Below are 12,896 nucleotides of genomic sequence, written 5' to 3' on the forward strand. Positions count from 1 at the left end.
AGATGCAGTACACAATTTTGTTTTATTCTGATCTTCAATTACAGTACTTATTTTTGGAGGGACTTTAGACTACTGAGCAGTATTAAAACTTTAACTTGCATAACTGTGCACGATTATCAGGTATGGGATCTAGAACACACATATATAGTTGTGTTTGATCTCGTCCCCATCCATGTTATTTGTGTAGTAATTAATTTCAAAATCAGAAAAGTTGAAAGAGATTGTTGATCTAGGAGTATGGATTGTGGACGTAGTACTCCGACATTCTTTTGTTTCAAACATCATAAATTAAGTTGTTACCTTCTTATTTTTATTAACTCATTTATGGATGTGTAAGAACTATAATTCGAACCTTCATTTTAGTTATCTCAATGATATAATGGTGTCCTTCATCTCAAAAAGACAATAACGTAAGAGTATGGACACTCACATTTTTAGAATTTTTCTTCCCTAAAACTCAATGCAATATTTTTATGAAGTATAAACTTAAAATACTTTCGGAAGGTATGCAAATGAACATAACAACTGCATATTTTTATGGTATTCTACATTTTAACAGCAAAGCTAGAAGATTCAGAAGACAAGACACTTCTTTAATAGAAAATAGAAAAAGATACATTCACATTGCAGGCAAGCAAAGTTATTCACTGGTTATACATAAGAAATGGTAATGCTCCTAATCCTACTTGAACGCCTAACCGAAGTGACTATTTCCTCTCTGCCGCGTCCCTGTAAAAACAATATGATGAAACACATTAGAAACAGTTATACATGTTAACAATTAACAAAGATAAAATGATGATTCAATTAACAATCAACAATACTCACCTTTGGAATTTTCTCACACACACTGTTAGGCTTCCATAGGATGATGAACTCAAGGAGTAATAACTTCCCCACAAGTTACCCTATATCTGTTTGTTTTCTATATTTGGTCAAACCTATTGAACACTTGCTGCAATTACTTAATTTATGCTATTCAACAATTCAAGCAATTACGCACCATGGATGAAACTGAAACTTATTGGACCAAACCCAAATATCATAAATTAGTAATATTGAATTGCTTTGTATCTATCTAGTACTAATAATCGTTCTTTCTGGAATGAAATTATTATGGATAATAAATTAAAGTGGTTTGAGTATACACACGTGACATCCACGTGTGCATTGACTTGGTTAAAATTTGTCTGGGGGGTCAAAACTGCAAAAAAAGTCAATACTTAAGGGGTGGTTTTGTAGTTTATTTATTTAGGGGATCAAAATCGCAACTTCTTGAAATATAGGGGACCAAAACTGCTATTAAGCCTAAAAAATAACATGGCATTATTTGAACACAATCACTTTCACTTCCAAATTGAGCACAAAAAGTTCATCTCCCTTTAGTTAAACAAAATCATTTTAAACTTCCAAATTACTCTGCAATTCAACCAACCACAATATTATTTATACCACTCAAATTCCAACAATAATCTAAAGCAGTCAACATAAAAAAAAAAAAAAAATCATTTCCAAAACAACCGCAAAATTCAAAAATTGATGTACTTGTAACTTCCTCATGACGGAGAACAAACAAATTTTGAGGGTCGAGTAGAGAATAGAGCGGAAAGGATCCTTTACCAAAATAAGATAGTCATTGTAGCCAAATCATTATCTGAATATCATAAACTCAAGACAAAAACCACCTATGATGAAGCAAAAACTAAAACAGTGTCGAAAAATGAACCCCTCAAGCCATAAAAATCAGTCACTCAAGTCATGCATTGTCTCAGAACAATGAAAAAAAGAAGAAGAAATAACATCTTTTGAGGAAGAAAGTGAAACAGTATTCCCAACTGAACTTAGGTACAGTCTGGCCAAACTTTTTAGCGGTCTAAAAGTTACTTCAAAATAAAATCAAAATAAAGGCCTTTAATAAAGAAGTTAAAGTTGTTTGGTTTCTTTGTTTATTTATAGTTTTAAGGCTATTTTTAAGTTAAAAGTTGACAAAATATTGTACAAACTTTGAATTATTTTTTTATGGTGTCCGGGGTTCGAACCCTGAACTTTGCATATATGTATGCATTGTCCCTATCAACTGAGCTAAGCTCATGAGGATAAAACATTGAATTTATTATGAATTAGCATAATAAATAAAAGAATGTTTAAAATATTTTCTGAAGGCTAAAAATATTTAAAATATAAAAGATATTTTTTTTACAAATACTATATTTACTCAATGACGTTTATTTTGTGTAACATGAATACAAATTTGCATCATCATATAAACGACTTACTAAAGATTTGAATAGGAGAAATAATTTAAGGAGGCTGAAATAATAACATAAATAATATCAAAATAGTTGGTTTTTTCTATTTCAATTATACACTATAACAAATTTCGATATAAGAATTCCATATTTTTGGTGTCTTTAAAAAAGATAAGAATTTATGTCTGCTGTTTTCTTTATGTTTTATGTTCCTTTTCTGTTTCTGCTTTGTTTTTTGAGGATTTTGGCCTAGTCCCCCCTCATGTACTTTTTTCCCTTTTATTAATAAATTTTTTATCTGAGATTGACGGCATAGGATGGGGGTTCTCCGGGGTGCCAACCTAGTTGGGATGTTGTTGCTTCCCCCTTGATGCCTGTCCAATCTCCTGGCTTAGCAAAAAAAAAAGGTACAAAATATATATAAGTATAATATTTTTAGGCATATATACTTGTACTTTTAATTAAAACCGAAATTTTATAAAAATAATCATACACATTATGAAATGCCAAAAAAAATTATACGCATTACAGTAGCAAAAAAAACAGACAGACGAACATAAAATATTACTCTAAACGCTAATGTGTGTGTGTATATATTTGCAAGGTTGAAGAAAGAAAATAAAAATATTTGATATCATTAAATGACAGCGTGAATAATTTTTTTTTTGAGGTTGTGATGATTAAACGATATTGAAATTAAATATATAAGTGATAAAAAAGATAATATAATTCCTTTAAAAAAAGATAATAAAATAAAGTGATCCTCTTTAAAAAATTTAAATGGAACGGTTCAAAAAAATAAAATAAAATTAAATGGATGAAAAAACATATTGAAATATAATATTCAAAAATAAAAAAAGGTTCCTAGCGTGAATTGAAGAAAGATGTTTGTCAAATAAATTGTCGAAGAAGTAGTTTTTTGAAGTAGCATTCAACAACTTTTGGCCAAAGCTCATTCCATTCAATTTTATGCATTAAAATAAAAGTAATTTTTTTAAGTACTTAATTGATATCGTGTTTGACCCAACTTCTCCTTAAAAATGTGGAGAAGTTGAAAAAAAAACCCGATTCAAACGGTACCTTAATCTTCCACAACGACAGTGTAGAAGCAACTTAATTTGGGAGAAAAAATTGGAAAATAGCTAAAAATAAAAACATTGAAAAATAGTTAAAAGTTATTAAAAATATAAAAATTAGAAAATAGTTAAAAAGAAGAAGAATGCTAGCAACACTCTCTTTTGAGCACCCTCTCTAGCACTCACTCTTTTATTGGGTGAAATCAATGTATGTCCCACCACTTTATGTGGATTCCATTTTCAAAGTGTAGGTCCTACATTGATTTTACCCAATAAAAGAGTGAGTGCTCAAAAGAGAGTGTTGCTGGCATTTCTCTAAAAAGAATTGGTGAGGTGACACTCAACCAAGCAACGCTAAAAAAAAATTATATGCATTAGCGTAACAAAAAACAAACAGACGGACATAAAGTATTATGTACTTTAAACGCTAATGTGTGTATATATTCGTGAGGTTGAAGAAAGAAAATAAAAATATTTAGTATCAATAAATGACAACGTGAATAAAAATATTTGTGAGTTTGTGATGATTAAAAGATATTGAAATTAAATATACAAGTTATAAAAAAATAAAATTCCTTTGAAAAAAAGATAATAAAATTAAATGGAACCCCCTTAAAAAAAAATTAAATGGAACGGTTCAAAAAAATAAAATACAATTAAATAGAAGAAAAAAAACATATTGAAATATAATATTAAAAAATAAAAGATAAGATTCCCAGTGTGAGTTGAAAAGAGGTGCTTGTGAAATAAATTATCGATAAGTAGTTTTTTGAAGTAGTATTTAACAACTTTTGGCCAAAGCTCATTTCATTCAATTTTTTTGAACAAAAGTACTTTTTTTAGTAAGTACTTAATTGATATTGTATTTGGCCTAACTTCTCCTTAAAAAAGCCAGGTCAAACGGTACCTTAATCTCCCACAACAGTAGTGTAGAAGTAACTGAATTTGGGAGAAAAAAAAATTGGAAAATAGTTAAAAGTTATTAAAAATATAAAAATTAAAAAATAATTTAAAAAAATTAGTTAGGGGCAAAAATGGAAATTCATAGGCCACTGGTGAATTAATGAATCACCAAATTGCCACTCCTAGGGGCAAAATTGGAAATTCAATGGACATATATTTTTATATTAGTATATAGAAGCAATAATATAACTCTCATAAATAAATATTTCATTTAAAAAATATTAATAATAAAGTTCGAATAACAAAAAGTTGTAAAGATATTTGATATGTTGTAATATAAATTCAAGTGTGTGATTTTTATTAGCAGTTAGTGTGTCTTTTATGAAGAAGAACTTATTTTATTAGCAGTTAGTTCCAATAATTTACGTATTTGAAGAAGAAAATTTATCATAAAACAATAATCACTTACAATTTTAATGTGATATTGATATTAATTATATATATTTTTTACAACAGCATCATCATGTAAAAAACTATGGTCATTACATATTTAAATGCATCATATTTAAATTATAACTTATTAAAGAATATGCGTTAAAAAGAATGTTTAAGAAATAGTGTTGATAGCTGTGAGTGGTGGTTAAGGCTGATGTAAGCTACATCACCGTGGACTGTGGTGGTTAAGGTGGTTGTGAGGAAACCGTGATCGGTGATGTTTTGACAACACATATTTGAATGCTAGGAATTGTAGTGATATTTGTCAACATCTTTATCAAAATAAATCATTGCCTGAAATCAATTTTTACCAAACATTAACGAGGTTCCAAACATTAATGGTGCTGATTAGAGCTGTGGGTGGTGGTTGGTGGTGGTGCGATGGGTGGTTTTGTACATTTGTTTCTCCATTGGTCAATGGTGGTGGTTGTTTATGGTGGATTTGGGCGTGGGTTGTTATCGGAGGATTTGGGCTGGTTTGCGGTGCTTTGGGGGTGGTGGTGGTGATGTGGTGTGAGGAGGTCAAGGGTTTCGGGATCCGGTAAGTGTTGTTCAGATCCGCCGTTTTTGCTCCACCATTGGTTCTCTTTTACTACGGCAACGAACACATTCTCCTTGTCACAGGCTGCCGCCATTTAATGATCTGGGTTGTGGTTCCGCTTCAAACCAGCGTCGTTGCCCGTGTTTTGTTGTGGGATTTCATCTTCCTCTAGATTTATGTTTGTGTTGTTGCTTGTTTCTTGGTGAGGATGTTTTGGCGGCGTAGTGATGCAGTGATGCGCGGTGGTGATTCAGAGGTGGTGGAGGTTATTCAATTGTGGTGGGGGTGGTGATGCGTAGTGGTGGTGAAGTGTGGGGTTGATGATGTGTGGTGGTGATTGGTGTTTTAAGTGAGGATGCAGGTGCTTGTTGGGTGATTTCCTTTAGAAGCAACCTCTATTACACGGGTCCATGTTCGTCGTCACTAGCTCTTGTTTAAGCTTTTGGAGGGTGCGTGTCACGTTGTGTTGAGCCTTTTCCTTTTGATTTGTTTGTTGTTTAAACTTCGCATGCCATGTCTTTCGTCTTACATATTGTGTGCTAGTTTTCGGTGGGCCGGTTCATTTGGCTTCGAGATCGGGAGTCGGGGTCTAGCTGCAATCTTTGTTTGACTTGATTTGGTTTTTCTCTGGTGTACTGGGGCGAGGGGTGCCCTGCTAATTTGGTACTACAGTCTGGTGGGCCGATCACTTTTGATTCGAGATCGGGAGTCAGTTCTTTGACTCAAGTTGGATTTTGGGCTTTGTGTTGTGCTCTTTCGGTGGATCGGAGGTCGCGAGGTTTGTGATAGCTGCATGATCCTAACCTTCAGTTAGGTGCTCTTCATCATGTGGCTCAGCTTGGGTGTTGGGGTCTTGGAGTTTTATTTTGAGGGTGTTTTTTGTGGGTGAGTAGTGACGATAGGCGGTGGTGAATACCGTGTTTACATTGCTTGTTTTTTTTTGAGTTTGTTTTAGGTGGTGGTGTATTTTGGTTGGTTTATCTTCACGGGTGTTTTTAGGTGGTTACGGTGTACCGTCTATATGCAGCACAATTTGTATTTTATTTCGTCCATACCTTACGTCTTGCGGAGATGACGTTTAATAATATTTGTCGATTCAAAAAAAATAAAATAGTGTTGATAACATTTTTCTTATCAGGTATTACACATATGCACGCATTTCTTGTGATTTCTGAATATATATGATCGAACAAAGTGATCCATTTGTCAGAGTGTGATCGAGTAATTGTAAATTTGTAAGATTGTTGTGTTTAAGATGATCGGACTTTATTAATACTAAAAATTGACTTTAACTAACTGGTTAGCTTAATTAATTCGAGAGGGAAGTACTATTGTTGAGTAAGCATACCAAACTCTACACCAAAAAAAAAAAAAAGTATCCATACCAAACTTGTAATATAATTTGAAAAGTTGGCTGGTTGATGATTTTGACCATGTGAAAGTGCATGTATATATCTTACTTAAATTAAGGCCATCATTTTGCATAAAGTAATGTACCGTGTAGCTAGGGTGATTGAAGAGGCAATGCAAAGGGTGTTTGAAATTTAAAAAGAGAAAATAGGTGATGGCAAAGAAACTATATTGATGAGGCAAACAATCATAAACAAGATTCTAGTGATTACCATGGATCACTCCACTTGACTTTCAATTTTCAAATGGATTTTTTTTTTGTTGAAACAACCACTCTTTATGCGTGCAACTGTGGAGACTAATCCTTCGAGTCTTGCAAGACTTAAATGGACGGCAAATTCTTCTTAAAAGTTTTTAACGTTGTTGTAAGTCTAAGACTAGATTTGAACCCAGAACCTTAATTAAGCCATCAGCTTGTTGTGATAAAAATTTAGGCATTTTTTAATATTTTAGTCGATATTTTAAAGATAAAACCCAACATTATATTAATTATCTGTAATTAGTTCATGTTTAGAACAAATTGGTAAGAATATTTTAATATTACAATAATTTTTGGCTTCTTTAAAAAAATGTTTATATTATTTTACAATTTCAATTACTTTTAAATATTGTGCATATGCAAAAGTTGTTTTGACAAAAGGTGTAGTTTGATAAGGAATCAACTTAAGAAGATTCCATCCAATCCAATAAAGAATCCTGCTGTTCAAAATGACTCAAATATGTCTACATATTCTCGAAGTCAATCTCTCAACAAAAAAACAAAAGGACAATTATAGCAAAAACCTAATCTTTTAGTGCGATCTTTTATATAATTCACCATTGGTTTATGGTCATTGTCCCAATTAATTTCATATATTTGATAGAGCTTTTTGAAACCTACAATATTGTAATTCACAGTAGCTGAAAATGGCATTTTCACAAGTGACATATGTCTGCATCTTCTTTGTCCTATATTGGTAATGTTCATTGCATATTCTAGGGGATATTCTTAGATACTTCTTGTAAATCACCGTGCAACTGTTATAATATTCCCCCATTAACTCAATCAAACTCATTCCAACCTCAAACAACCAAGATGTTGCAGGTGAACCATTCAATGAATGCACATTATACCAATTACTAACCAACACAATTGTGTGGTTATTATTTCTGCTCAAGCTCAAGCTCAAGGAACAATAAGCATAACTGAGTCAGAATTAGTAGTATAATCAATATTCAGTTTTGAGTGATTTGTTGCAATCTTGATAGGATAAATTTAAATATGTTTTTGGTCCCAATAAATATAAAGTAAAAGATATTATAACTTTAGTCCATTCATTCCGATCTCCCCGCCTCAACGGCTCCAACCCTTTTCATCGGCCTCCCTCTTTTCCTTGCATGCAATGACCAAATCGAATTTGCTAGTGAGTTTGACAAAATTATTGTGTACAACTTTGGATTCGACAAACTTTCACTTTGAAACTTCTAACGAAATCATTGTACTACCGATTATATCGTCAAACTCACTGTGACTTCAACAAGCGCTTATTATTAAGAATTTAAGACATGTTGAAAATGCTTCCAAATTATAAAATTGAAATTTCATTTCAACATGTTCTAAGGAGATAACATGGTAGTATCCATCTAAAAAACGTGTGACTTATTCAACATCAAAACTGTCACTTGCCGAGTATTTTAACTCTATAATTTAAATCACATACAACATAAATGAGGAAATAACATTATACAACAAAAAGGTCATATATCAAAGAACTTTCTACAGCAATTTAGTAACAGAACTTTTACATGTTTATTAAAAAATTAAAACTCAATAGCCAGTGGAAGCATTTGTAGTAGTATGTGTAGAGGATGAAGATGTAGGTGAATTTGAATGAACAGCACCTTCACTGTTATTACCCCTTTCTTCTGAGATTGAATGCTCAAACTTCTTAAACTCTGGTTTTTTAATTGTAGCAACTTGAGGATGTGTGGCTACTGGTGCATAGATTCCAGAAGGTGCCACAACTTTTGTCATTTCCCCTGTTGTTGTTGATGAAGCTACCCCACCATACTCTTGTTGTTGGACAAAAATGTTTCCTACAAGGACAAAAGGTGCTGCTGTTTGTGAATTGGCACTTTCGTTATTTGTTGAACTTGGTCTTCTAGTATGCAACCGGTATTTCTGTGCAAAACAAATAAAAAAATTTAGATTTTAATTGAGGATAAGGAAGTGTTAATGTACAAAAATTATCACTCATTTGTTTTGAAATCCTGTAAAATTGAAAGGGACTAAAACAAGATGAAACAGTTAAAACTAAATGATTCAATATCAAACAAAAAACTGAGACTAACTAGATAATAGAAATCACAAAATCAAAACAAATACTCAAATTAAAATTGACAACAAAAGAGTTGGGAACCTGTAAATGGCTTTTGACTTCATCATTTGTGAGGCCATCAACATTCATTACCTCTCTGATTTGCTTTGGTGTGGCACCTATAGAACAGAAGCAAAAAAACACAATAAACATCTAATCCTATTTGCGGTTAATTACATTAACAACATGAATACATAATAATCAGAACTTTGATGTATATATTAAGATACTCACAATCTGCACCACCAAGCTGCTGAAGCGCCTTCAGGAATCGCTTGTGCAACTCCTGCGACCAGCACCGTCGCTGTTTTCTCTTTTCCTCTTTCTCATCTCTTTTTCTGTTTTCAACATTGTTACTGGTGACAGTAGCCGCATTAGAACTCACGGCAGCTACACCGGTCGAAGAAGGTTGTCCTTTACTCAACAATTCACTTGTCGTGTTGTTAACTCTATCTTCTTTATGGAATGGATGAAAAGCACCACCCCCACATCCATTTCTCTTCAATTCCAACACAGGCACTGCTTTCTTAGTAACATCCTAAACAATTTTTCACAAAGTCAATTACTCAATCCCTTTAATTTTACAAAAAGCAAATGACTAAAACTATGATTTTATTATTACCTCTTCAGATGAAGGATCTGAATTCCATAACTGAACAGATCTAAGCCAATCGGATTTTTTCTTATTATCCAAAGAAAGTTTTTGTTGCTTATGATGAAAATGTTGATCATAATCTTCCACATCATCAAACACTTCTTGAGAATAAGAAGAAGCCCTTTTCTTAATTGGAATAAACTCTTCCAAAACAGGTCCATCTGTTGATGTTGTCTGTTCAGAACACTCAGATTGTCCATTCAAATTATACTCAGTTGTTGTTCCAGACAATTGTTGTCTACAAGCTTCAATAGCTAATAATAAACAAAAATTATTTTTCAAAAATCAAAACTTTAACTCAAAATCATATAAAAAAAAAAAAAGAAAAAGAAAAGGGTACGTACGTACCTTGTGTAACGAGTTCTAAAGAAAGAGGAAGTTCTTTAGGAAAGACTTGAATCTTACGACGTTCTTGTTCTAATGCTTGGATGTAATCAGAGAAACCCATTTTAAAACGCTGCATTGTGAAGGCAAAAATGGTTTATGTAAGAAGAGGAATAATCGATTGTGAAGAAGAGAATGGCGTTTTGTGGAAGCAAGAGAGAGAGTGGGGATATCGATGAAGAAAGAATATGGGATCTGAAGAAGAATCAAAAATTAAAATAAAATAAAAAAGAAAAAAGAAAAAGAATGAAGGAGAAACAAAGAAGGGAAAATGAGACAGTTCGCGAAGAACTCGGGAATATATCGGGGTCGGGGCGTCGCGTATAAAGCTAGAAGAATCTTTGATGCATTTTATATTCTTTATTCCATCTTTGTTTTTTTCTGTTTTTCTTTTTCTTTTTTCATGTGGAGTGAAACACAAATATACTACTTTTTATTTTCTTCTAATTTTGGATAAGGATATGAGATAGAATCTACAATTTCGTTTGTTTAAAAAATATTGGGCAGGTTAAGCAAATGTTAGATATGTTTTTCATTCTTATAAATATTTTATTTATTTAAATATGTAATTTGGCATTTTTTTTTATCTCTTTTTAAAAATAACTCCTGTAAATTAATAAAAAAAAATTCGCCCCCCGTCAAACTTTGTTACAAAAACGTCTTGTTGGTTTACGGCGTGTGATGTGGCGGGTGTCGGTTTAGCTGAACACTCTTATGTGAACTGACAGATGATCCCTAACTATATTATAGGACCAAAAACGAAATGGTATAGTGTCGAAATTAAAAAACATTTAAATAACAAAATTTGAAATTCAGGTAACCTTTTACATGGTCCCTAACTATATGTATTACAAAGACCAAACCAAAAACGAAAAGTTACAGAGAGACGAAATTAAAAATCAAGAAGTTACAATATTTGAAATTAAAAATCTTTTTTTGGCCTCTTGTAATTTGTAAACTTTGACCGATGTGGTTCTTTTGCACTCATTTTACAGGGAGCATCACCGTTGTTGTTAATATATATCTCATTTTGATTTATTAAAAAGACAATGATATTTGTATAATTATTTGGTGAAAACTTTCTTTTTTATTGATAAAAAATAATAGAAAGAAAAAAGAAAGAGAGAGTAAGAAGATACTAATATGACTATATAAATATGAAAGAGATAGTTGTATAAAAATTATTTTAAATAGTTGTATAAATATCATTTATCATAATAAAACTCTATTTAATACACGTATTTCTCCCTTAAAAAAATACACGTATTTCTTTTTTAGGAAAGTAAATATTTTTTTTTTTGTGTATAATTGAATCTACAATTGTACGATTTGATTTTTTTTTTAAAGTGTTTGATTCTGTAACTAAAAAAGGGTCATATTGATTCGCATTTTCATCGTGCGTTAGCAATGACGTCATCCTTTCTATCCAATCTGGTCACCTTCGTTGGATAAGATCATGAATTCTTATCTTTTATCCTTTTCTGACAACCCTTCTTTTTTGATGTTTTTACCAAACCACTCAATCTCACAAATGAATTCTAAAATTAGGTTTTGATATAGAAAAATTCTATGGTGAAGTTATGAAAATGATTTTTTTGATGAAGTTAATACTATAACATCAAAAATATAGTGAGTAATATCCCACTGTTTGTACAGTGGCATCACAAGTTCAGTCCCTATAGTATCATCAATTCATCAGATTAACAAGATTACACTTAATCTAATTTTATCCTACTTTGTTTTAAGTGTAACACTCCACAAAGTGTAACACTTATTAAATAATATCATCAACTCTGTTTGCATGTTAAAGATGCCAACAATAAAATAGTACTTGTAAGTCCAAGATATTCAAGCATTACTAGATGAATTACTATTGATCATTAATTAATAATCAATGATTTAAAATTGAATCAAACATTAAAATCATAATTAATTTTTAAAAAAAAATCAGTTTTCTTACCGTATCATAGACATGCTATAACACAAAAAGCATACTTTTAAAAATGATCTCAAATAATCCACTTGAGTTATTTAAGTTGTGTTAACTTAATAGTTAATATCTTAGGGTGAGCTTCATTTAAAGTTTTAAATTCGTTTCTTCCCGTTATCAATTTTGATAAATTAGTTTAATTCACTTTTAAAAAAAACTTTAACTTATTGATTGATCTATACTTAACTCACGACCAAACTATATACTTACCTCAAATCTTTCAATTTTTTCTGTGAGCTTAGCTCAGTTGGTAAGGACAATGCATAATATATGTAAGGTCCGGGTTCGAATTCCGACCAACACAAAAAAAAAAGCTCTTAAATTTCAACGTTTATAATTTTATTCTTTTAGCTTTCATTTTGGTGATAGAATAATACAAAATTAGTCCCCGTGAGTTTAACTCAGTTGATAGGACATTGCATAATTTATGCTGGGGCTGAGATTCGAATCCCGGACACCTTACTTCTCCACATTTAATTGTGTGAGCTCTAACCACTAGGCTACTAGAAAGAAAAAAAAAAACACAAAATTATAAACACATCTGCATTAAATGTAAAACAGTTTCATTCTGATATTAATTATTTTGTCAAAAAGATTATCATTAATTTTAATTATCATTAATCTAAAATTAAGAATACTATATTTTCATTTGATACATAGTTATAAAATTCATTTACACTTCCGCTAAATAATTAAGAAAAATGTTATTTTCACACTCATATGCTTACTATATATTATATGATGATATATTAGTGATAAAAAGAGATACTAAATTTCTTTGTAGAGAATTTGATACATATTATCTACGTTCTAAGTTGAACTTTAAGATTATGAAA

The 12,896-nt window shown here is 31.3% G+C and overlaps 1 protein-coding gene across 2 annotated transcripts; it reads right to left on the reverse strand.

Annotated features, from left to right (window-relative positions):
* Positions 1 to 8,239: 8,239 nt before the first annotated feature.
* LOC11422364 (transcription factor HHO2) lies at positions 8,240 to 10,427 on the reverse strand. 2 transcript variants are annotated; one of them, XM_003591747.4, is made up of 5 exons: positions 10,035 to 10,427; positions 9,654 to 9,940; positions 9,266 to 9,569; positions 9,074 to 9,150; positions 8,240 to 8,835 (listed from the first exon to the last, which is right to left on the reverse strand). In XM_003591747.4, exons 1-5 carry the CDS (start codon positions 10,147 to 10,149, stop codon positions 8,482 to 8,484), a joined length of 1,137 nt encoding a protein of 378 aa, XP_003591795.2. In that variant the 5' UTR covers positions 10,150 to 10,427; the 3' UTR covers positions 8,240 to 8,481. The 2 variants fall into 2 exon arrangements, with proteins under 2 accessions (XP_003591795.2, XP_039685801.1); XM_039829867.1 differs by having other exon boundaries at positions 9,654 to 9,931; positions 10,035 to 10,394.
* Between the last annotated feature and the right edge of the window lie 2,469 nt (positions 10,428 to 12,896).

This window comes from Medicago truncatula, chromosome 1 (genome assembly GCF_003473485.1).
Source record: "Medicago truncatula cultivar Jemalong A17 chromosome 1, MtrunA17r5.0-ANR, whole genome shotgun sequence".
Classification (NCBI taxonomy): Eukaryota; Viridiplantae; Streptophyta; class Magnoliopsida; order Fabales; family Fabaceae; genus Medicago; species Medicago truncatula.

What these genes read in the sequence shown, in the direction of transcription:
- LOC11422364 (XM_003591747.4), bottom strand. Translation starts at nt 10,149, where the DNA reads ATGCAGCGTTTTAAAATGGGTTTCTCTGATTACATCCAAGCATTAGAA. An exon ending in TTTAGAACTCGTTACACAAG is followed by an intron (nt 9,941 to 10,034) that starts GTACGTACGTAC and finishes GTTTATTATTAG; the next exon opens with CTATTGAAGCTTGTAGACAA. An exon ending in AAGTCAAAAGCCATTTACAG is followed by an intron (nt 8,836 to 9,073) that starts GTTCCCAACTCT and finishes TGTTTTGCACAG; the next exon opens with AAATACCGGTTGCATACTAG.